At 38.7% G+C, this 26,329-nt stretch overlaps 1 protein-coding gene across 6 annotated transcripts in view; it reads left to right on the top strand.

The window, feature by feature from the left end:
• Window positions 1-26,329, top strand: part of LOC136879228 (serine/threonine-protein kinase dyf-5) — a 243,609-nt gene that overhangs the window by 133,656 nt on the left and 83,624 nt on the right. For all 6 annotated transcript variants that reach the window (XM_068228783.1, XM_067153032.2, XM_068228780.1 and 3 more), the window contains exon 7: window positions 22,600-22,775. In XM_068228783.1, coding sequence (XP_068084884.1) covers window positions 22,600-22,775 — 176 coding nt within the window. The remainder of the gene's footprint in view (window positions 1-22,599; window positions 22,776-26,329) is intronic.

Raw genomic sequence — 26,329 nt, 5'->3', positions numbered from 1 at the left:
GGTAGCGATTTCAATGAAACATGGTAGGATGATCAATTAAGACATCAGCATGATTGACGTTGTTTTATAGGTTACCCGCAGTGTGACAAAATGAATGACTCTCAACAAGAATCCGAAAGTTTAAGGCTATTTATAGCATGCAAGTTTATACACAAATGACAATGATTTCATATTACATATTTTAGCTTCAATTGTAAACAACAAAGAAGTATTAAAAGCCTAATATTTTGAAATATTCATATACTGTGCATGTTAGTAAAAATGGGTTTGACGAGCAAGACATTCTGTTCATTTTGTCAAAATCTAATTTTCACTCTAAAGCGCACTGTTTAATGTAACTTTAAAATGGAACTATCAGTGCAATTCTTTAAAACAGAACTATCAGTACATTTCTACAGTGTATACGCGAGGTCAATACAGCTGCAAACCACCCAGCTGTTCTTTAGCAATTAATTATAACAATGTCGTTGATTTTATGACAAAGTGAATAACAGCAATAAATTTAAGACAGGTGGATTGACAATTCATCAAAGTTTCATCAAAATCTGTCTGATCCAAACTAAATGCTTCCCTTATAGTAATCGGCGCAAGTGAGAGTTTGGTGCGATGGTTGAGAAAGAGCAGCACTCATAGAGGCAGCAAATCATTGGCCGAATAATGTCATTATGCGAAACTTTTAAATGTTGTGAAACCAGTTACAGCATATTTTTCTCAAGGGCACGAGCCGCCGGTTGAAACTTTTAAATAAACTTAGAAACAGTGCAATCGAAAAAGGCATGGGCAGGGAATTTCACGCCACTTGAAGTAAACATAAATGGGATAGCTTACACCAGGACCAAAGATACTCACACATTCGTTCAATACCATTGGTCAACATGTGATAGAGAGCGATAAATTTTAGACTTGAAAAAATATCCTTCCAGATATCAAAATGTGAATAATAATAATAATAATAATAATAATAATAATAATAATAATAATAATAATAATAATAATTTATTATTATTATTATTATTTCGTGTGGCTATTTCTAGCCTGGTATAGCCCTTGTAAGGCAGACCCTCCGACGAGGATAGGTGTCATCTGCCGTGTTATTGTAGTGGAGGATAGTGTTGTGTGTTAGCTGCAGGAATGTTGAGGATTTAAGGTTAAAATCTCTGACCCGACCGTGAAACGAACCCGGGGCACCCCTGAACCGAAGAGTACTACGCTGACCATTCAGCTAAAGAGTAGGACAAAGCGAATAATGAAAACCTTGAATAATTGTAAGTCATATCTTAAACATAGCTATGTTTTGTTTTGGCCTTTTCCGTAATTGTGAATTAATTTTATTTATAAAATGTTAATCATATTTTGTGAATATAAAAAATGTCAATGTACAGAAAAAACCACAATGTGGAATAGATTAAGAATAATTAAATTAATTGAATAATTATTAAGAAAATGTTCAGAATTTTATGTTGCACGGTTTTGCATATTTCTGGTTTGATTTTGAACATTTTAGACTTTATGATGCATGTAAATCCTTTCGCTAATGGCTATCATCGTCATCATCTTTATCATTATTGTTATATGAATGTCTCGTGTATTGGCTCCAGAAAATGTTGTGCTAACCATTCCACATTTTCTTTCCGGAAACGGTAGAGATCTTTATAATCATGTTCGAGAGAATTTCTGCGTGCTTTATAAATTTTTCTTCTCCGTTGTAAAACCATCATAAACTCCCCCATCACGTTTTCAGCCTGATTCTATCGCCTTGAGTCACCTTCTGGGCAGTCTCAAAAAATTCTGAGATCAGTCTCCATTTAGAGAGACTAAGCTCCAGTTTATTCATATACATTTGGAGATGTGTCTCCGAGAGAATCCGCTAACGAGCTATGTCTCAAGGAGCAAAGGTCACTGCTGAGACATCGCTTTTTTATTCATATACATTTGAGACGTCTTAATATTTATGAGACAAGAGATACGTCTCTGGTTTATTCATATCACCCATTGTCATGAAGGAAAAGAATCCCCCTTGTAAACATGCTATGCCATTTGTTTTGGATTGCGTGAGCATCCTGACACAATTTCATAAAGAACACTCCTTGAAATTTCAGGCTACTCATAACTTCATGACAAAATCGTAAAGCATCTGTTTTCTTGAACCTTTGCACCTGCTTTTTTGCACCAAGTCTTCAGTAATGACAGACGGTCGCCCACTGCGCTTCTCGTCGTGGACATTAGTATGGCCTTCTTTAAATGCTCTAAGCCATTTTCTGACCATTCTTTTGCTCATAGTGTGTTATCCATACACTTCACTAATCTGTTGATAAATTTGAACAGCTTTCACACCTTTTCCATTTAGAAAACTAATCACAGCACGCACTTCACACTCAGCGGGACCCTTAATTGTCAGAGGCATTTTCAGTATGCACAAAAAAACTTAAATATGGGTGAATGCTTCTATAATGGCGTTTGTGACTAGCGCGGATGTATGTTCTGAGTACACATGCTCTGAACGACGACCGAAGCGCTACAGTGTCCATATTTAAAAATTGTACTTACTTAACACGTTGGGTGCCACGTGCCGCCATATGGCGTCACGGTGGTCTTCAAATTTGAGATGGCGTGACGCCATATGGTGGCACACCGTTCTTGAAATCAGAGTTGGCGTGACGCCATATGGCGGCACTGTAGAATTTCAGGCGATGCGCCGTTGATAATTAGCTGTGACATCTATACGCGTAAAATTGGTACTACGTGAAGAGCAAACTTCAGGGTCTATTCCAGCTATGTATGTTTCTTGTGCGCCAAAATGTGGCGCCACAGTATTCTCCCGAAGTCACTGACTGGCCAGTGGCCATTGTCACAGGTGAAAGCGCGCCAGGCATTGTTTATTCCTCGTTTACGTATGTATTATCACTCAGTTTTTTATAGTTGTGCAAAAATATAAAAAATGAAAGATATTGGTAATAATCTTTGTAGAAATGGTAAGCGACTTGCAAAGAAGAGAATTAGTGAAGTGGTTATTTGTAAATTACTGATGGATTCTGATGGAGAGGAAGATGCAGTGTTGATGGCAGTGAATATAACACTAGTGATGATGAGTGCAGTGACAGTGACAACATGACGGATGTCTGGAGTGAAAATTCTAAATTCCCATGGAGGGAATTAGATATTTTTCCACCAATAGAGCATATCAAAAATCAGATCAAAAATGAGATGTATGGCTTTTCAGGCGTTTGCTCTATTAACTAGCATTTCGTCTTAGGTCTGACACTAGACTCGTCAGAGTGGGATGTGTCAGACCCTACCCAAATATAGAGCAAATGCCTGAAAAGCCATACATCTAATTTTTGATCTATATGGAGTGATGCGGAAGACGATGGCGATACTGATAGTGATATTGGTGGGGACGGTGCTGGTGCAAATGGTGCAGACAATCATGTGAACAATGATGTCTGGGGTCCTTGTGTAGGGGCACAGAAAAATATTCCGTTTACAAGCCAGGAGCATCTAAATCTTCAAATTGATACTTCTACAGCCACACCATATGAGTTTTACCGACTGTTCCTAACAGACGAAGTTGTTGATATGTTGGTACTACAAACTAATATCAATGCAAATCAAACACTAGCGTCTATGCATATTAAGCGGTCTAGTCGTTTGAAGGAGTGGGTAGATACTACAAAGGAGGAAATGAAAGTTTTTATAGGTTTGAGATTGTGGATGGGTCTTGTAAGAATGCCTTCATTATCAAATTACTGGAGCCAGTTTTCTGTATACGGAAATAGTGTAGCTGGTAAGGCAATGCCAAGAAATCGTTTTCAGTTACTACTTCGATTCTGGCACTTTGGTCCCAACGATGCCTCAGCTGGAAAGTTGCACAAGATTCAGCCACTGTTAGATATAATGCATATGAACTTCAAGAGTGTCAAAACTCCAGGTGAAAACCTCGTAGTTGATGAATCAATGATTCCGTGGAGGGGTCGTTTATCATTCCAGCAATTTATGCCTGGTAAGGCACACAGGTACGGTGTTAAACAATTTAAGCTGTGTGACGACACGGGCTACACCTACAAAACCAAAGTATACGCTGGTAAAGGTACCTTGAATGCTCAGTATACACTGAGTATGGCTACTCAAGTTGTAATGCAACTTATAGACCCGTATCTGGACAGTGGTCGCTCTCTCTGCACCGACAGTTATTACTCATCAATTGAGTTAGCTGAGGTGCTACTGGATCGTAAGACACATTTTATTGGCATACTTAAGAAAAATCGAAAAGGTTTACCAAAGGATGTTATAAATGCAAAGCTTAAAAAGGGATTTATTATTTATTTAGCTTATGGCTAGTATATAACTCTACATACAAATATTAAAAAATATAACAAACAATATAACGCCTTAAATAATCAACCAATCTCTAAAACAGTTCATAAACTTAAATCCAAGCTGTCCAACCATTGTACAACCCCGTCAGAAGCACACACAAACTCCTTCAGCTGACCGGAGTATGACCTCCTAGGACATTCGGTGACAATATGATGGATGGTCTGTTTCCTCATATATGCAACAATGACCCACATCGTCCATGATTGGTACGGGCTCTGTTGAGAAGAACCCAAGTTCTTCTGGGGAGATTAAAACCAGGTGGTGGGTGTTGGTGACTAAAGAGGGTTTGCCATTCATCTGGAGCTGAGTTGGTCCACTCCAATTGCCATTCATCAGAACCGTTAAAGTTCCTATTGATGAGTTCCCTTGCAGTCTGAATGGGCGGAGATCTTGACTTCAGACGTCCATACCTAACAACCATGTCTTCATGAATGGGAAGACTTGGGTTCATCGTTATCTTCCTGAATTCGCGAATTAGGTTGTTTTGTCTGCGAATCCTTGGAGGTGTTATGTTACTCAAGACTGCCAACCAGAAAAGAGGAGTAGATCTGACTGCGCTGCTGACAATGCGCATCGTCTGATTCAGAACAACATCAATATTCTTAACATAAGGGCTATTCAGCCAAACAGAAGAACAATACTCGGCTGTAGAGTATACCAGTCCCAGTGCTGACGACCTAAGAGTGGATGCTGATGCTCCCCATGTAGAACCTGCAAGTTTCTGAACGATATTGTTCCTGGTCTTCAGTTTAGCAGAGGTATTCATTAAATGTTTCCTGAAGGATAGTGTCCGATCAAGAGTTACTCCAAGGTACTTGGGGTTAGGATTGTGTGGTAGGGGAGAGTTGTCGAGGGAAACATTCAAAGTAATATTTGCCTGCCTGTTATTAAGGTGCAAGAGACAGGTTTCCGTTTTGCTGGTGCTAGGTATCAAACACCACTTATCAAAGTGCTCGCTCAAAATGACAAGGTCTCTGTTCAAAATTGCTTCTATCTCATTCACATAGGATTGCTGAGTAACTATTGCTAGGTCATCCGCGTAAGCGAATTGGCGTGATGTAGTGCGGGGTATATCGGCAATGTACATATTAAACAGCAATGGAGAGAGCACAGATCCTTGAGGGAGACTATTGTTGTGCTTTTTAACTTTACTATGTTTGTTATCCATAACTACCGGGATCAATCTATCTGATAGCATGTTGTTTATGAGTTGTGACATTACTCTGCATCCAACTAGTTTTAAAAAACTTATACACAACTCCCTCTCTCCAAACCGTATCATAAGCGGCTGTAAGATCTATGAACACTGCACCACTCTTCAGTCGTTTTTCAAAACCTGCTTCAATGTGGGTTGTTAACGCAAGAACTTGGTCTTCACAACTACGGTTAGGTCTAAAACCGGCTTGTTCTGCTGGGAGCGATCATAAAATTAGAGGGCTTATTCTATTGTAGATGAGCCGTTCCAGAAGTTTGTAACAAACACTCATTAGAGCAATTGGACGATAACTTTCAGGAAAATCGGAAGGTTTACGTGGTTTCAGAATAGCCAGAATCTTGGTTCGTTTGAACTCTGGAGGAAGTTTGCCTGTAATCAGAATATTTGAGAAAAACTGTAACAACCATTTCCTTGTGTTCTTCCCACTATGCCTGAGGAATTCAGGGTGAATGCCATCAAAACCAGGTGCTTTGCGGTTTTTTGTTGTCTTTAGAGCAGACAGGAGCTCTTCTTCGGTGAAAGGGGCAGAAATATTTGATGAACCAATATTATGTCTTTTCATGAAGGTTAGTTCTTTTCTTATTAACCGATTGAGTTCTTTCTTGGGTTTCACTTTAGACAATCCAGCAATCCGTTTGACAACTTGATCAGGTGATACAGCAGATTTGGGCTGTGGAATGTGAGGTGATCTCCCCAACTTCTTTAAGAGGCTCCAAGCCTTTCTGCTAGAATGTTTGAAATCCATAGTCTCCACAGTTTCTGTCCACTTGTTCTGTCTGGCTTCATCTAAGTTGTTCATGAAATGAAATGGAATGGCATTTCATTTCACTTGTTCCGTCTGGCTTCATCTAAGTTGTTCATGAGTTCATCAGCAACATCTGTTTCTCCATTCTCTTGAAAATCACTAGAGTTTTTCACATGTTTCATTACATCCGGGTATGTACTCCTTTCTGACCCCTCTAGGAATGTGTCTTTTTGCAGCGGCCAGTATTGCGTTAACAAATCTACAATAGTTGTTGACAACAGGAGGAATCCATCTTATGCTGCTATCAAGATCAGCAGAGAAACTGTCCCAGTTAGCTTTGACAAAATTCCACCATGGAAGAGGAGACGATCTAATAATGGGGATCTGAGCACCTATTTCCAAAAGAACAGGACGGTGCTGACTGTGTGGGAAGTTTTTGAGCACTCTACGAATAGCAGGTAAACTGTATCCCTGGTGATCAGTGGACACAAACCATAAGTCAGGATTGGTTTCTGTGTTCCACCTTGCTGATTTAAACGAGCCTCTTTTCTTTGGGTTGAAGATGAGCTGAATATTGGACAAGTCTGACCATTCAGTAAGTTTTTCTCCACAAAGGTCATTTGATCTGTATCTGCATTGGGTGTGATGGCTGTTAAAGTCACCCACATAGACAGCACGATGTGCAAAGTTTGGAAGAACATTATCAGGCCATGGGATACCTGGAGGTTTCTAAGTGTTCACAACTGTCAAGCTGTTAACCTGAGTCACAATGTTAGAAATGTTGTTCTCATGGTGTGTAGAGACTAGATGAGCATCCATGATAGAGTTACAAACATAGGTCGCAGAACCGTATGATTGATGATAAGTAACTCCCAATAATCTGTAACCATGGATCTTTCCTCTTGAGTGCATTTGTGACTCATCAGAGATATGAGTTTCTTGAACACAGATTAAATCAATGTTATTTTCTAATGTCGGTTTGGACAAATAGTCGGCCTTAGATTTACTCATGCCTTCTATGTTAATTTGAAGGACTCTTAATACAAGACCCAAGGGTTTGGTTGATTGGCTCTGAAAAGAGCTTCTGTGAGCTGCCATTTGTTTGTGTACCATTGGTCAGGAGATTTCGAGAGACAGTCTGACTGCCAAGTGCTGATGTTCAGTTCAGTAATGGAAATTTAATTCCAACTACCTTAGCAGGGGCACCACGGGCAGAACTCATTGCAATGGAGAATGGAAATGGATTGACAGTGATGAAGTGGAGAGATCAGAGGGACGTGCTGATTATGTCAACCAAATGTTCTAATGATGTAATTGCTATGGGCAAAAAGAACAGAAAACACGAAGATGTAGTTAAACTGAAAATGGTAATAACGTACAATAAAATGAAGGCAGGAATAAATATTGCAGACATACTTTCTTCGCATCACACTGCAATGGGGAAAACCATTCGATGGTACCACAAATTTGCAGGTGACATTCTTTTTGGTACTGCCGTTGTAAATGCACTGCTTCTGTCCAATAAGAAGTGGGTTACTAGACATCGGAAAATGTCTCTTGCGGAGTTTCGAAGGAACGTGGTCAACACTCTACTTTGTCTAACTAACGACCCTGTTAGACGTACTCCTAAGAGAGAGAACTACTACCTTGGGGAAGCCAACAAGACAGAAGGACAGAAAAGTACCAGGTAAGTGTTATCAAGTTCAATATTATTGCACTTCCGAAGGATGTCAATACTAATTATAAAATTATTTTTTATTTCTTCCTTTCAATATTGCAGGAAAGCTCGAGGTCGGTGTCAAAGCTGCTATCAGCAACTGTGCAAGGTCGTGGGCAGAAAGGCTCCTGCTTCTGCCGCAAAAAGGGTGTCAACTGTCTGCACAACCTGTCCTGACACACCTTTCCTTTGTCTGAAGTGCTTTGAATCATTTCACAATAAAGAGTGACTAAAGGTTGATTGTTGTTTAAAGACTAATGCTTATGTTGCAATGCGAGTGTCACTGCCTGCCAATCATGCCGAGACTCATATTTTCATTGTTTCGAGTTATCAGAAAACTCTTCACAAGAATATGTAATGTAATATAAGTAGTAGCTTTGCATTTCATTAGGTTTTCATAAATATTGCATTAATTTGAATTAGCAAATAAATCTCCCGTATTTGAAATTCGTATTGCACATTCCATGTCAAAAAGATTCTGTGACACCATATGGTGTCACGCTATATTTTATCTTTCGTAAAAATTGATGTGACACCATATGGCGTCACACATGACCTTGGTATGGTGAGATAAAATTTACTTAGTACATCATATAAATACATCCCAATATTATATAAACAGCCTACAACGCGTACAATTGCTTTGGCACCAGCGGAATACTATTCAAAAATATGCCTGGCACCAGTGGAATAATGTGCTACAATCGGCTCGGCACTCAACGTGTTAAGAAACAGGTTTCATATAAGTAGACTGAGTAGACAAATACCACCACAAAGAGATCTATAACATCAAAGTCCTCCGAGGAATAGACACAGGTTCAGATCACTACTTAGTTAAAAAGAAAATGAAACTCACTCCCCAGAGGAGACAAAAACAGCAAGCCCCTAAAACAAAAAGAAAAATAGATCCTACCCAGCTAATCAACAATGAAAATTACCAAAAAGCAACTGGAAAACTAAAAATCACAGATAAACTTGAAGACTTAGTACACAACCTTAAACAAATTGCAGAACACCTGGCTCCAATTAAACCACGTAAAAAACACCAATGGTGAAACAGTATGTGATGAAACAGTGGAGAAAAGACATCGAGCGTGGCTATTACATCAGTCCCAAAAGTCAGAAATATTCTATCAAAATCTAGTAAAGCAGAGAAACGAAACTACCCAAGTCTTAACAATAAAAAGACAGCATCATAAGGACACACTGCAATTAATTGAAGAAGAATTCAATAAAACTACAGTAAATCAAGGGACTACTACAAAACCTTCAGAAAACAGCTCCAAAAATATGAACTCCCGACCCTACTGATGAAGGATGAAAATGTAAGCTGGCTCATAACAATAAAGGCAATGCAGAAATTCTGGCTAAATATTTCAACAAGCTTCCAAATTGTGAGGAACCTACAGAACTTCATTTGGACACCAATACTCCAATAAAAACACCACCAGAGAACATCAATCCCCCCACAATAAAGAAAGTCTACCAAGCACTGACTAAATTTAAAAACTACAAAGCGCCAGGAGAAGATCAGACGTTTGTGGAAATCTGGAAATGTGCAGGAAGATCAGCAAAGTTGCCCTCCATCAACAACTTATCTCTATCTGGATTAAAGAAGAACTGCCAGAACACTGGACAACACCCCTCATTCACCCACTGCACAAAAAGAGGAGACAAAACCGACCCTAATAACTACAGGGAGTCTCACTCCTAGACATAACATACAAAATATTTTCAATAATCATCCTTAATAGGATAAGTTTACAACTTGAGAAAGAACTAGGAGAATATCAAGGAGGTTTCAGACCCTGGAGGAGCTGTCCTGATCAGATCATGAGTCTTGAGATATGGTGATAACATTTGTAGATTTCAAGAAAGCTTATGACTGCATCCATAGAGAATCTCTGTTTAAAATTTTAAGGACCTTGGACTACACCACAAATCGATAAACATGATAAAATTGACTCTCACTAACACCAAATCAAAAGTGAAGAGTAGGGGTGAAACATCAGAGTCATTTGAAATTAAAACTGGACTGCGGCAGGGAGATGGGCTCTCACCACTATTATTTAATTGTGTTCTAGAAATTCTTTTTTTTTCCTAGTTGCTTTACGTCACACCGACACAGATAGGTTTTATGGCGACGATGGGAGAGGAAAGGCCTAGGAATGGGAAGGAAGCGGCCGTGGCCTTAATTTAGGTACGGCCCCAGCATTTGCCTGGTGTGAAAATGGGAAACCACGGAAAACCATCTTCAGGGCTGCCGACAGTGGGGTTGGAACCCACTATCTCCCAGATGCGAGCTCGCAGCTGCACGCTCCTAACCCCACGGCCAGCTTGCCCAGTCTCTAGAAATGGTAATGAGGGAATGGTTTAGGAAGTGTCTCCCAAAAATAAGATTGGCTGAAAAATCAAAATGAATTGCTTGGGATTCACTGACGATTTAGCATTACTAGCAATGGACATAAAAGAAGCAAAACCCCAGATATCAGAACTTCAAAACATTGCAAATAAAATTGGCCTCAAAATATCATTTGAAAAAACTGAAATTATACCCCAAAAACCAACACAACTAAGAGAAGTTATCATAAATGGTAATAAAATCAAAATAGTAACTCAATTTAAATATCTTAGAGAAGTAATAACACATAACCTAAATGAAAAAATCTCAATCCAAACAAGAACAAATAGATTAGCTAAAGCACAAAAATTAACATGGGATATCTACAAAACGGAATGTTTATCAATAAATGCAAAAATAAAACACTACAACATAGTTATAAAACCAGAAGCTACATATGCAGCAGAAACACTTTTTCACCTGAATAAACAATCAAAGACTGACAGACTTCAGAAAATTGAAAGGAGGATTGGAAGAACCTGCATCAACAAAAAATACTAGAAAGATGGACAGTGGCGGATAATACCTAACAAAGTCGTGTACAAAGAGCTAGAACCCATTACAGATACTATGCGTAAGAGGAGACTGGGATTCTTTGGACATATCATGAGGATGCAGGATTCGAGACTTCTGAAACAACTAGTACAACACAATCTCGTCTCAAAAAATACCACAACATTATGTAAATGGATCAGAGAAGTAAGAGAGGATCTGAAGGAAATAGGCCTTACAACAGAAGACACCACAAATAAGAAAAATTGAATACAAAACTCATGAATACAACCAATGCATGAAACAAACCAACAACACGCATATTTTCAACCGAGGAAAGGGCACGAAGATCGGAGTGTCTGAATAGGTACTGGGAGGACTGCAAAGCCCGAACAATCCCTTCAAAGAGACCTGTATTATGGACTGACTAAAGTGATCCTATGCGGTCATAAAAGAAGAAGAAGAAGAAGGGAAAAAAATAAGAAAACCAAGTAGAAGAAATAGTGTCATCACTCCCTCCCTTATCTGTGCGATTAGTGGGTCAGTGGGAAATCCTTTCTGTTTCTAATTGTAATAGTGGGTCAGCCACCAGTAGTGTTGCAAGGGACACTGGAGATTGCCAAACACATGTTTGGGTATTATAATTCCCGATGAATAAGATGGTACAGGAGATGTTGTGCATAAAGTACATTCAGCCAAGTTTCTATCCATCCACCCACTCTCCCTCCCATTTCCCACGTCCGTCGCCCGCTGAGTTGGGATGTTTAAAGCACTTTTGCATCTTATTCTGTCTGATCAAGCCAGGTTTCTTCTAATTATATTATTCTTGATCATTCTCAACTACCTTAATCTGGGTGTCCTTTTTGCTGTCCTTCCTTCCATCTGCGTCTCTATCATCTGCTTCGGCATCCTTTCCTCTTTGATCCTCTGAACATGTTCAAACCATTTAAATTCATCCCTCACCATTCTGTCGTAAAGCCTTACTACTCCGATTTTCTTCCTGCTGTCCTCTTTTACTCTCTCCTTTCCAGTCTTTCCTATCATACTTCTTAAAAATTTCATTTCACTGGCTTGGATTTCATTCTTCTTTTTGTCAGTGCCCATGTCTCTGCTGTATATGTCATTATTGGGCAGTAGTACATCTTACACTTCATTAGTACTTCCTCTGCACCAGTTTTCTTACACTCTGGGAGAATGCATTTCCATGTTGAATCCTTTTATTGATTACCATGTCCTACCCTGCATTTTGCATCAGCTCTCTTCCCACATACTTGAAGTTCTCCACAATTTCAAGGTTTTGTCCCTTTGTTTTTATAATTTCTTTCCCTTCTCTTTCTCCTCTAGTCATTGTCTTACTCTTTTCCACACTGATTTTCAATAATCTCACTCAACATTCGAAGTTGCCCTTGTACTGCTTCTGTGTTTGCTCTCCACACCACAGTATCATCTGGAGCTTCCTTTGTCCTCTCGGTGGTTACAGCACTCTTCCTTGTCGTAGTCCAGTTTCATTTCAAAACCACTTTGACCTCCCCCACATGTGTCTGCTGCATCAATTTTTGCACATTGCTTGCACATGTTGTATCATTTCTTTTCCTAATCCTTTCTGTTGCATTACTTTCCGTACCTTTGCTCTGGGTATGCTATTGTAAGCCTTTTCTAAATCACGAAATGTCATCACTAGGGATCGGAAGTTGAAAATCTGTAAAAAGAACCTAAAAAGTGGCAAAAGAGGATGTAAAAATGCGATCCAAATTCATTCATAATTTTAGTTTTAATTACATATTTAATCATTGTCATCATCATTTTACAGTTCCAGTTTCCTGGGTGCTGTTGGTGAGCCTCTTCCGTTCTGTCTTATTGAGGTACGTTCTGTTGTTAATGACGTCCTCCAGTATCCTTCCGCGATCTGCAATGTCCATCTTTACGATGTCCATCTAGTGGGTTCTTGGTCTTCCCACCATCCGTTTCCCTGCCACATGTCAGTCCAAGTTAACATATGCTGTCCTTGTTGGCTCCATCCTCATTACATGCCCAAACCACCTCAGTCTGGACATGCTAACCCGATCTAACAATGATGTAACAATCCCAGCTTCCTTCCCAACCACATCATTGCTCAGCTTGTCCAGTTTGGTTTTTTGAATTGTGGACCTAAGGAACTCCATCTCGGATGCCTGCAAGCTTGATGAGTCTTTCTTAGTGAGGGTGCAGGTTTCAATACCATATGTTAAGATTGGTATGAAGTTCTGATTGAACATCACCAGCTTTGATTTTGTTGGTACTTTGGGATCCCAGAGGAGTGTTCATACTTGCTGGTAAAGTGAGTGCTCTTCTGCACTCTGTTTACCACCTCCTTTGTGGCTAGTGTCCCTCAAGATATTACACTGCCGAGGTATGTAAAGCTTTCCACACTTTCTAGTGGATGGATATTTAATGAAGGAATATAATGTAAGGAATATAATAATAATAATATTGGCGTATGGCTTTTAGTGCAGGGAGTGTCCAGAGACAAGTTTGGCTTGTCAGGTGCAGGTCTTTTGATTCGACTCCTGTAGGCGACCTGTGCATCATGATGAGGATGAAATGATGATGAAGACGACACATACACCCAGCCCCCGTGCCAGTGAAATTAACCAATTATGGTTAAAATTCCCGACCCTGCCAGGAATGAAACCCGGGCCCCCTGTGACCAAAGGCCAGCCGGACAATATAATAACAATATATATATATATAAGGAATATAATGTTTTAATATGCAACATTCTAGTGGTATGCAACATACAGTGCAAAAATTATATGAGTGAAATACTTCTTCTTTCAGACATTATATATTTTTAGATTAACATAGTGCAAAAAGTGGAATTCCATGTTTGTTAAAAAAAAGTACTTGCAGAATTTAGAATGAAATGTTTTTTCCACCTAGAATGAATTCAGGGAACCTGCGATGGACATCCTGGAGAAAGAAATTGAAATTAATATAACTGCAGTCATGTTTGGCTTAACCACGCTAGAGTTACAGAAATTGGAATTCGTAAACCTTAGCTCAGTTGGCTTTGCAGTGTATCACAAAGGTTATAGGTGTAAAAGATCATCGGTTTTCAGACAGCACATTGCAAAATATCAAGAAACTTCTCTCCACTATCATCAAGTGAGATCTTCCTCTTCAAAAACACTCACATCAAAAATGTTCTCCTTTCAGTATTTCACTTATCTTGCACATAATATGACACCCCTGTTTCATTATTTCAATTCATTTTCTCTCTTACAACAGAAAAGATGCTTAAGAGGTGAAGAATGAACTAATGATGAGCTGTACAAATGTGTAGAAAAAAAAAAGGCCGTTAAGACCTATAAAGAGGGCTAAAAAGGACCTGTAACCCAAGAAAGGGCAAATAAAACCCAGCATTTTCTGGTCTGTAATGACCCAGAATGGGCCGCGCCTTCAGACAATCGAGAATAAAAGGATTTTTCCTCAGCTTCCGAGCCCTAGTTAGTCATCACTACATCTCTTCCGTATTCCCAATGTTTTTCCATTAACTGCCTCATATTGAAGACACGGTCTAGTGTTGAAGTTCCATTATTCTTTCAAAATACATCTAACTTAAACAGCCTGTGCAGCCATTGTAGACCAATGGGTCCTGCTGCTGTTATCATTTCCACACACAATTCATCCAATCCCACTACATTTTCCCACTTTCATTCATTTGACAGCGGTTTCCACCTCTTCCATTGTGATTCCACTCTTCTGTCTCGTCTACACCCTTTCTCACATTCAGGAGTTCCTCAGAGTAATTCTTCCATCTTTTCGTTATCTCCTCTAGTTGTGTTGTTCTCTCTCCTTTTTGCCCCCTTTTATCTGCTTTATGTTGACCCTTTCTTTTTTTTCTTCTTCCTTATTAGTCCATAAGCATCCTTTTACTGGTATACATATACTCTTACAGCTCGTGTGTAAATCCTTCCCAGCTTTTCTTCACTACAGCAACTGCCAGCAGGTGATCAGGCTGCTTCTGACATGGAGTACAGGCACCTTTTGGAGCCGCCCCTAACATGGGGTCAGATGCTACTTAGTAGGTTCCAGTGTCATTTTCTCCACCAGAGGAAACTCACCTGCCCGAAGCCATTGATCACCTTAGGGAAGCGGGTTATTTACCAACCCTGGCTGTGTGGTGTATTCATTACCGTAGCAGGGTAACCAGCCAGACAGGCAAGAAAATGATGATTTATTTTCGTAAATTATACAAAGTAAAATAAAACTGCTCCAGCTTTTTTTTTTCCTAAGATTTATTATCGCACAATGAACTTTCAATCTGATGTCATTTCACAACAGAGAAACACATGTAAACAGCATATGTGCCATCAAAGCTTGAAAGTTGACTACGACACACAAAGATAAGAACAAAAAATGGACAAAAGTAAATTGGAATGATGCAGTGTTGCTTTCCAGTAGTAGTTATTGGAACTGCTATTCATCAGCCGTATCTCACTCAGCTGTCGTAAAACAAGAAAAGACACGAGATTCAAAAATAATACGAGAAATACTTAAATTCCCCTGAAAATCAGGAGAGTGGTCTTGACAGTCACGAGAAAGAAGGAAAAATTGGGAATCTCCTGCTCAAATCGGAAGAGTTGTCATGTCTGCTTGTATGACCATGTGTATAAGGCTCGTTTCAGAAGATGTGTGTGAAACAGGCTGCTCTTCTGTATTTTCTGACGGTTAAGTTTTCAAATGATTTCCTCGCACAACGACGAGGTCTGCCAATGGGATTATGAACATTCTGTGATACATCTGCATTTCAAAAGCCTGCATGATGTTGTTAAGCAGCACCAGTGGAGGTGGTAGTGGTGGTGACAGAATGTGATTTTCCTCGAATGCTGAGGTTGCTTCAGTATGAAACAGCTACTATAACATTGTCACCAACTCCATCAAAATCTTCACAATGAGTTTCCACGGGGCCATTTCGGCAATGGTAAAAGGTGCTCCATGTCTTGAAACACACCATTCTCGCAGGCATCATTCTGTGTACAGCTCCATTAATTTTTACGATGGCCCTTGTTCTTGCCAAACCAGTTCCTAACCTCTTAAGTGTACTCCATACTGTACATGGTCGTGAGGCATGAGTTGAAGTTGTCTCTGTTAGCGTATTCCAGTCCCTTTATTGATAGTGTTCAAAAGGAATTGAAGGCTTCTAAATTGTCAGCGAGTACACTATCTGCATAGCGGATGGTCTTCATTTTCTTATTGTTGATCTTTATCAACTTCGTCAATGACAATTCAAAAAATTATTTCCGAGTTGTTAAAATAGGGATTGGATGGAGGGCACAACCTTCTCTCAGTCCTTTTTAAATCGTGATCTCTTCAGTTACATGGTGTCCAATTTTGATGTGAGCTGTTTGATTCCCTAGTACTAAGACCGTTTCTAAACCCAAACCGAGTTTTGCTGATATGTATTTTTCTCTATAAACGAGCATGTAGGATTCTTACTTTATTCATCCTGGTGTTCCCATTATGCTGTAAATGATTGATATTATTTGTTCTCCAATTCTGCATTATTGAAGGTGGTGAAGTGTAAGAGAGCACCATGAGCCCTAACTTTGCCACAAATGTAAGTCAGGAATGAATGAATGAATGAATGAATGAATGAATGAGTGAATGAATGAATAAATAAATAAATAAATGCTTTTCTTAATCACCCTTAACCGTATATTACTAGCTGATGTACCCGTGCTTCGCTACGGAATTCTACATTATATACAGAATTCTAGGTTAGGTAGTGTACACGTTGTGAGTAAGATTGTAATAAATTGCATAGCTCTTAATGTTACCCTAGAAACACGAAGGGGAAGTCACCAAATGTCTTTTTTTGCTATTTTGCTTTACGTCGCACCGTCACAGATATGTCTTACGGCGACGATGGGAGAGGAAAGGCCTAGGAATTGGAAGGAAGCGGCCGTGGCCTTAATTAAGGTACAGCCCCGGCATTTGCCTGGTGTGAAAATGGGAAACCACGGAAAACCATCTTCAGGGACGCCGACAGTGAGGCTCGAACCCACTATCTCCCGATTACTGGGTACTGGCTGCACTTAAGCGACTGCAGCTATCGAGCTCGGTAAAATGTCTTTTCTCATGTGAAGACTGGGTTAGGGAATTTTCATTGTAATGGTATGCCCTCTTGCCTACCATCAGTCACAATCAAGTTGGGGAATTTTCATTATAATTGCAGACTTTCACTCTTCTCCTGCCTTTTTATATCCTTAGTGGTTTTCCCAACTGAAATCAACATAGGTCATTACGACGACGTCAGTAGGAATGTCGCAATTAAAAGCAATTGTAATTCTAGACCAAGTCATAGGTGAGCCTCTGCCATTATTCTGTTAATGGTGCACAATGATCAATCCAATCAGCGCGTCAGAGTAGGGATCGAATAGCTGGAATACTATGAAAAACCACACATTTTCTCACTTTTAATGAACAGTAGTACGCTGCCAATCTAACAGTCCAAAGTTTCAGAGCTGGAATGACCAGGCCGCAGACAGCCATGAGCCGTGAACACACTTTTATTTTTGGAGGGAAAAGGGGGCAAAGAGTGGAGAGTCCCAGGGCAAAATCTTTGCCCTTTTATTCATCTGTTTTATAGGTGTACCCAATGAGTTGAAAAATCTCAATTCACTACACTGGCAGGGGAAAATCTATCTGACTTGGAGGCAAATTTCTCTTCCAAGCCAGAGGAGAAACTCCCTCTTGGCTGCCAATTTGAAATAAAAAGAATGTCAGTTTAATAAAAGTGAAGAGGAAGAAGCTTTTTTTTTTTTTTTAAAGAAATGGCTTATTTCAGGGTTGAATTTTGAGTTATTTAGTGAATTGTGGTGCTATAATTTGGAATAGGCAAAAATTGTAATTCTAGACCAAGTCATAAGTGAGCCTCTGCCATTATTCTGTTAATGGTGCACAATGATCAATCCAATCAGCGCGTCAGAGTAGGGATCGAATAGCTGGAATACTATGATGAACTAGCATGTTACATACCAGCAGTATCAGAAAATGTATGAACCAGAGGAATGGTATGCTAGAGAAGAAAGTTATCTATCTCCCCTGCTATTTTCCGCCAGTATTTAGGCAGGCTGTTATACTCAGCACACAGCAGTAATCCCATCTATTGGAGATGAGTGGCACATGAGACAAAGAACATCACAACAAATAATGCTCAACGTAATGTTATTATTGATCAATTTTGTGAGCTTTCGATATTCTAGTCCTTCACATTTAGTTTTCTTCCGACTCTCAAATACCACTCTTATCATAGTCGGTACAGTAAAACTGCATAAAACATAAATGATCGGAAATTGTATTCTCTATAAATTCTGTTATGTAGTACTCTTCGATAGGATCAATATAATAGGTATTTAAGAATTAAGTTTTAAATGCCTTCCCCTAAACTACCATTTCATCCAAGATGAATAAAATTGTTTATAGCTTAACTTAACTTATGCAGTATTTATCGATAGGACCACCAATAACATAAATATTTGGGAATTAAATTTTAGGCCTTCCCCTAAACTACCATTTTGCTCATCATGAATAACATTATTTATAGCCTAGATTGTAGTGGCTCATTCCCCGACTTTACATACCGATTTTCGTTAAATTTTCTTCAGCTGTTTTCTCGTGATGTGTGTACGTACAGACAGAAATTACAGAAAAGTAAAAAGTGCATTTCCTTGTTACTGCAGACACGACCGATACAGAAATACCATTCTTATTAAATTCTGAGAATTGTATAGACAAAACTCCTATCTATATATATAAAGTAGCTTGTCCTGACTGACTGACTGACTGACTGACTGACTGACTGACTGACTGACTGACTGACTGACTGACTGACTGATTCATCATCGCCGAGCCAAAACTACTGGACATAAAGAAATGAAATTTTGGGGATATATTCATATTAAGATGTAGGTGCTCGCTAAGAGAGGATTTTTGGATATTCCGTCGCTAAGGGGGTGAAAAGGGGGGTGAAATTTTAAAATGAGTGTGTCTATATCTCAAAACTTTAAAAGTTTACAGATGTGAAAATTGGTATTTCGAATCTTCTTTAAAAATAGGGAAACACGTATTTTTTTGTTTTCAGACAATCCCAATAGGAGGGGTGAAAAAGGGTGAAAAAGGGGTTGAATGCCTTTAATCCGGATACGCTACTTATATCTCAGAAACTGAAGATATTACAGACCTCAAAATTGGTACTTTTGATCGCTGTGAAAAATAAAGAAACACATATTTTTTTGTTTTTGGAAAATCCAATTAATGCGAGGGTGAAAGGGCGGGTGAATTTTTAAAATGAGTGCATCTATATCTCAAACGTTTTAAAGTTTAGAGATGTAAAAATTAATATTTAGAATCTTCATTAAAAATAAAGGAACACGTATTTTTTTGTTTTCGGAAAATCCCAATAGGAGGGGTGAAAAGGGGTGAAAAATGTGTTGAATGCCTTTAAAGAGAATACATATATCTCAGAAACTGAAGATATTACAGACCTCAAAATTGGTACTTTTGATCACTTTTAAAAATAAAGAAATACATATTTTTTTGTTTTTGGAAAATCCAATTAATGCGAGGGTAAAAAGGGGGGTGAATTTTTAAAATGAGTGCATCTATATCTCAAAAGTTTTAAAGTTTAGAGATGTAAAAATTGGTATTTGGAATATTCATTAAAAATAAAGGAACACGTATTTTTTTTGTTTTCGGAAAATCCCAATAGGAGAGGTGAAAAGGGGTGAAAAATGGGTTGAATGCCTTTAAAGAGAATACTTATATCTTAGAAACTGAATATATTACAGACCTGAAAATTGGTATTTGGGATCTAATTTAAAAATAAAGAAACAGGTATTTTTTCGTTTTGGGAAAATCCAAATAATGGGGGGTGAAAAGGGGGATGAAATTTTTAAAATGAGTGTATCTATATCTCAAAACTTTTAAAGTTTATAGATGTAAAATTTGGTATTTAGAAATCTCCTTTAAAAATAAAGAAACATGTACTTTTTTGTTTTCGGAAAATCCTAATAGGAAGGGTGAAAAAGGGTGAAAAATAGGTTGAATGCCTTTAATGAGGCTACTTATATTTCAGAACCTGAAGATATTACAGACCTGAAAATTGGTATTTGGGATCTACTTTAAAAATAAAGAAACAGGTATTTTTTCGTTTTTGGAAAATCCAAATAATGGGGGTTGAAAATGGGGGTGAAATTTTAAAATGAGTGTGTCTACATCTTTAAACTTTAAAAGTTTAAACATGTAAAAATTGGTATTTAGAATCTCCTTTAAAAATAAAGGAACACGTATTTTTTGTTTTCTGTAAATCCCAATAGGAGGGGTGTAAAAGGGTTGAATCCCTTTATGAGGACACATATATCTCAGAAACTGAAGATATTACAGAACTGAGAATTTGTATATGGGATCTCCTTTAAAAATAAAGAAACACGTATTTTATGTTTTTTAGAAAATCCAATTAATGGCGGTTTACTGGAGTGAAAAATTGGGGTGAATTTTTTGAAAGACTATATATACAGAATATCTGAGAAAGGTAAAATGTTACAGACGTAAAAAGTGGGTATTTGTAATTTCCTGTAAATGTAAAGAAACATGGGTGATTCGTTTTTGGAAACTCCACTTAAGGGGAAATAAAAAGGGGTGAAATTTTAAAATGAGAATATCTACAGTATACATCAAAAAACTTAACATGTTACACAAGTGAAAATGGTATTTTTATCTCTATTAAAAACAAAGAAACGTGTATTTTTAGTTTACGGAAATACCACTTGGGTGGAAGGGGGGCTGTGTGTAAAAGTGACTGAAAATGGTGTCGATTTCTTTTAATTAGGCTACTGATATCTCAAAAATGAAGATATTACATACGTGAAATTTGATATTTGGAATCTGCTTTAAAAGTAAAGAAACACGTATTTTCGGAAAATCCAATGAAGGGGGGGGGGGGGGGAAATTGAAAAATTACTTGACTTAATTGTATGAGAATACATACATCTAATAAAAACTAAAGTTGTTACAGACGTGAAAATTGGTATTTGGCTCTCCTTTAAAAACAAAGAAAAACGCTATTCGAAGGGGAAACCATCTTGGGCGGCGGGAGTGAAAAGGAGTTGAATTCCTTTCATGAGGACACACAAATCAAAAACTGAAGAAGTTAAGAGTCGTGATAATTGGTATTTATAAGATCATTTACTATTAAAGAAACAAGTATTTTTCCCCGGAAAATTCACCTGCAGTGGGGGGGTTGAAAGGAAGTGAAAAAAGGTGAATTATTTTTATGGGGATAATTATATCTCAAAACTGAAGGTAATAGACGTGAACATTGGTGTTTGGAATCTCCTTTAAACATAAAGAAACACGCCTTCTTTTAATTTTTCTTTGGGGCGGGGTGTAAATATACTTAACGGCGGTGGTGTGTAAAAGGAGGTGAGACCAATTGATTTTACTTTTCATAACGTACTTATAAGGAGCCTCCGTTTCTCACTTGGCAGCGCGCCGGCCTCTCACAGCTGGGTTCCGTGGTTCAAATCACGATCACTCCATGTGATATTTGTGCTGGACAAATCGGTGATGGGACAGGTTTTCTCTGGACACTCCGGTTTTCCCTGTCATCATTCATTCCAGCAACACTGTAAAATATTTAATTTCATTTGTCATTCATCGCTCATTGCCCCAGAGGAGTGCTTCGGCAGCCGGCACAATTCCTACTGTCGCCGCTAGATGAGGGCTTTATTCATTCCATTCCTGACCCTGTCGAATGGCTGGAAACAGGCTGTAGATTTTCGATGTACTTATTCGGATCATAAACCGATCATTTTTAATCTTACCTGGGTTCGATTTCAACAGCCATCTTTTCCTTCGGAGAACATTCTTAGATTACGGTAGACTCTCCTGGCATATAAATAAAAATTTAAACACATTTGAAATAAACGATAGGAATGAGATTGACCGTCAAATTATTCACCTCTATAATAAGGTGAATAATGCACGGAAGTATGTCATTCCTATCGCCAGAAATCCCGCACACTTGCCTACGCGCGACAATGGTTCTGGTCACATTGTCAATAATGACAATGGTAGCAGATATAATTTACCGCCAAGTAGCGGTCTTGCATCTTGCTGTGGGATCAAGAACATCTAATAATAATAATAATAATAATAATATTCTGGACCGTCGTCAAATTGTGCGGACCGTGCTGGAAACGGGTCCTGGCCTGGTAATGACTACGAATACAGTCAAGCCGCGGGTTCAGTACCGCCAAGGCACCCAAGACGACACCACGCCAGATCTCCGTCAGGATTTGATCCATACTAAAAATGCGTATAGGAAAAGATGGCAAAGATTTAGGGACCGAACTGACCGCGTGGAATACCTGGACCTACCTCGCGAAGTACGAAATCGATTGTTGGAATGAAATATTGAAAAATGTGAGGTACTTTGCCGTAATCTCTCAGAAAACGAGTCAGATCGCGAATTTCGGAGGATTATATATAAAACGTTAAGCATTTAATTATAAATTTCAGTATAATACCGTAGCGAAGCACGGGTATCTTGCTAGTTTTATATATATAGATATGTGTTGTGATGTGGCAGCATTTTGTTGATGTTCCAGAGAGATTGGCCAGAAGGATACCAGCTTGCCAGTGCCATGAACTTCAAGTTTCCCCAGTTCTCGCCCACACCACTCAGCACCCTAATACCCAATGCCAGTAAAGATGCTGTTGTCCTCATGGAAGATATGCTGTGTTGGAATCCAAGCCGGAGGCCTACTGCTCAGCAGTCTCTCAGGTACTTATTATTCTCATCTAGAGGTGATCTTGCTCATTTCAATGAATAACTCAGAGAATTACAAGCATCAGCTGAATTAGTGATAAAATGCCGACTGGAGGATACTCATATAATGTTAGTAACGGAAAGGAACAAACAGTTGACAAATCAAGTCATATATACAAAGATAGGATCATGAAATGGGACACATACAGTAACCTCGATAATTCGAAGTGATTGGGACCAAAAAAAATCAGACTTCAAATTACGTAACTTTGAATTAAACGAATTTCTCCGTAACAGAAAAATATTGAAAATATGTCAGTTGATGTTGTATTTGCGACTTGAACATGGATACCTCCGATCCTCAAGACAAACAGAGCAGAAATTGTAAGAAAGATATTAATTCTCTTTTTTTTTTCCAGTGTAGAATACAACAAGAATAAAAGGAAGCTGAATAAATTGGGTATATGGTACAGATTACATAATAATAAGGAATTCCAGGGTTCATCAGTCTTAAAATAGATTGGCCTGCTCTTCCTGAATATCTAGAACACACCTATCCATTATTTTGAATACTTTTTCTTAAATACGAAACGATAAACTAAAGCAACAAAACAGTCACCTCCTGTCGGCAGAAAGGATGTGCAATTGTAGTGAATTCCATTACACAGTTGGAAATAATTCACAGACAGTATCTACAGTATCTACAGTCTCAAAAAGAATACAGTAATAAAATGCAGACACAGCAAGAACTTTGAAATTGATAAGTTATGCATGGTTGACAGGCTAGAAATTGGGTTAAGTGTTCCACCAAATCATTTCCGGTTTGTGTTGTTTTATATCCAATATTTATAAAGAAAAATAAATCCTGCATTTATGTATGGTATGAAGTACTCGCATAACTATTTTAATACAAAGTATGGTACAAGTGTTATTTTTAAGATCCACCTATTATAGGTATTGTATTTATGTACATTTCAATACAGACCTAACATGAGAATCATAACGTGTAACTATTTTAAGTCGATTATAATCCAGGATGTAATAATATTTACATCCTGATACAATGCACGCACGATATTCTATTTGACTTTGTTTGAAACCATTCTTCCTCGTTAGGCAAACACTGAAAAACAATACCATTCTTTTCTGAAATATGAGTCAATGGTATGCTGCTTAAGTGCATTTCTGTAAATTGTTGAAATAAAATCACAGCATTTTCTGGGGCATTGCTGGTAAAGATGACACTGTCCAGAATCAATAAGGGTGTTATTGCATCTTTAGCTAGCGGGTGCGTGAGAAGAGACTCCATTTCCGTTATGATAATTATTTGGGGATATTAGGTCGTGTAATAATAAATAAATACCAGCTGACGCGTTTCAATCCTGCGACCAGGATCGTCTTCAGAGCAACAACAAAGCAAAATGGCTACGGTCTCTCCATAGTAAACAGACTCAAGATAGAGAGACCCTGTTAGAAATGTAGTTCATTCCAGGGCCTCCAGAGTCACGGAGAAAGATGTTGACGAGTTAACTATGGAGGGTAGCCATGATCTACTCAGTAGATAGCCGTCACCTTTGTTAAAATTATTCGGGCGTTTAGCAATTTCTATCGCCTCATGAATGATTCTGGGAATAAAATGTTTCTCTTTACAAATGACAGAAGTTGCATCAAAGATTATTTGATGGTCATTATGTATGGCATGTTCTGCCACAGCAGACTTCTCTGGCTGGCAAAGACATAAGTGCCTGCGATGTTCTTTAACCCTTGTTGCTACTTTCCTACATGTTTGGCCGACATAAACCGATCCACAGGAGCAAGGAATCATATATATTCCAGCGCAGTTTAAACCAATAGGATCTTTGACAGATTGCAAACAATTGCCTATGGTGATATTAGGCTTAAAAATGGTCTTGATATTGTGCTTTCTAAGAATATTGCCAATCCTATCCGGATCATATTGCTGAAGGCTGACAAAGGCAATGCTACTGTGGTTATGAACACCGTTGACTACAATAACAAGATTGAGGAACTTCTCAGTGATCCCACCTATAAGGTGCTAAAAAATGATCCTACCAACGCCATTGATAGGAAAACAGCGTCTCTTCTTAAAGCTAGCTCGATTCCGAATGACGTTTCTCGTGGTTTGCGACAGCAGGCTTCCACAATTCCCCGACTTTATGGCCTTCCTAAGATCCATAAAGATGGAGTTCCCCTTAGACCTATTGTAAACAGTATAGGTTCCCCTACATACAACCTGGCCAAATACCTTGGAGAACTTCTCAAGCCGTACATAGGTAATGAGGCATCCATCAGGAATTCACCGCATTTTATTGGCATTTTATCCAATCTGCATGTTTCTCCTGGTGATATTCTAGTCAGTTTTGATGTTGTGTCTCTGTTCACTAGGGTTCCAATCATAGACACCTTGTCTCTGTTGGATAAAATCTTTCCTGGTGACATTGTTAATCTGTTTCACCTTGTCCTCACTACCACTTATTTCAGTTTTCGTGGTACAATATACGAACAAATGGATGGTGTTGCCATGGGATCGCCATTGGCACCAGTCATCGCTAATTTCTATATGAGAAAAGCAAGGCTATGACTATGGAGGCCCATCCTTTGTATGCCTGTCAACCAGCACATCCTAGGTTGAAATCAAGAAAGAGCTTCTTGACAACCACTGAAGCTCTTAAAGGAACTCCACAACAAGCAAGAATCTCAATGTGGCGGGAAAAATGTCAACATTTGAGAGAATGGATGGTTCCAAAGGAAGAACTTCCTCCTGGACATTCTGAAAAGTGGACAACATGGAAGGCTCTCAATCGATTACGCACCAGTACCACGAGATGCAAGACCAACCTACAGAAATGGGGCCTTCCTGTGGAGACAGTTTACTGCAAGTGTGGTACTAAGCAGACTAACGAACATCTTCTACTGTGTCCATCTTCTCCAGCCACTTGTACCATTAAAGATCTAATGAGGGCAACTCCAAATGCGCTTGTCATGGCCAATTTTTGGTCAACCAATGTTTAAAATTTCTTTGTTTAATTTTTGTCTCTCTTACTTTGTACTTCTGACACGATAAATATATATATATATGCAAGATTTTAAAGAGCGTTGTCTTCAATCTGGCACGCTCAAGCCGTCCATCTGGTTGACATTTGTCGATGACACATTTGATATCTGGCCCCATGGTGAACATGAATTACCTATATTTTTGGATCACTTGAACAGCATACATCCAAACATTAAATTTACCATGGAGACTGAACGTGGAGGATGTTTGCCGTTCTTGGATGTTTTGGTTTCTAAGAAATCAGATGGAACTTTAGGTCATTCAGTTTACCTTAAACCTACCCATACTAATAGATACCTTCATGGGTCCTCTCATCACCATCCTTGCCAAAAGCGTGCTATGCTTAACACTCTTATCAGCCGAGCAAGGGAAGTTTGTGAGGAGGATAAATTAAACGGTGAACTTGAGTTCCTATCCAGAACATTTCTGAGCAATGGCTATTCAGGGAAACAGATTGACGAAGTGCTACATCCTAAGCCAAAAGGCATATTGT

This window comes from Anabrus simplex, chromosome 8, assembly GCF_040414725.1.
Source record: "Anabrus simplex isolate iqAnaSimp1 chromosome 8, ASM4041472v1, whole genome shotgun sequence".
NCBI classification, from domain to species: domain Eukaryota; kingdom Metazoa; phylum Arthropoda; class Insecta; order Orthoptera; family Tettigoniidae; genus Anabrus; species Anabrus simplex.
Note: the sequence above shows the minus strand (reverse complement) of the source record. Positions and strands in the feature narration are given on the sequence as shown.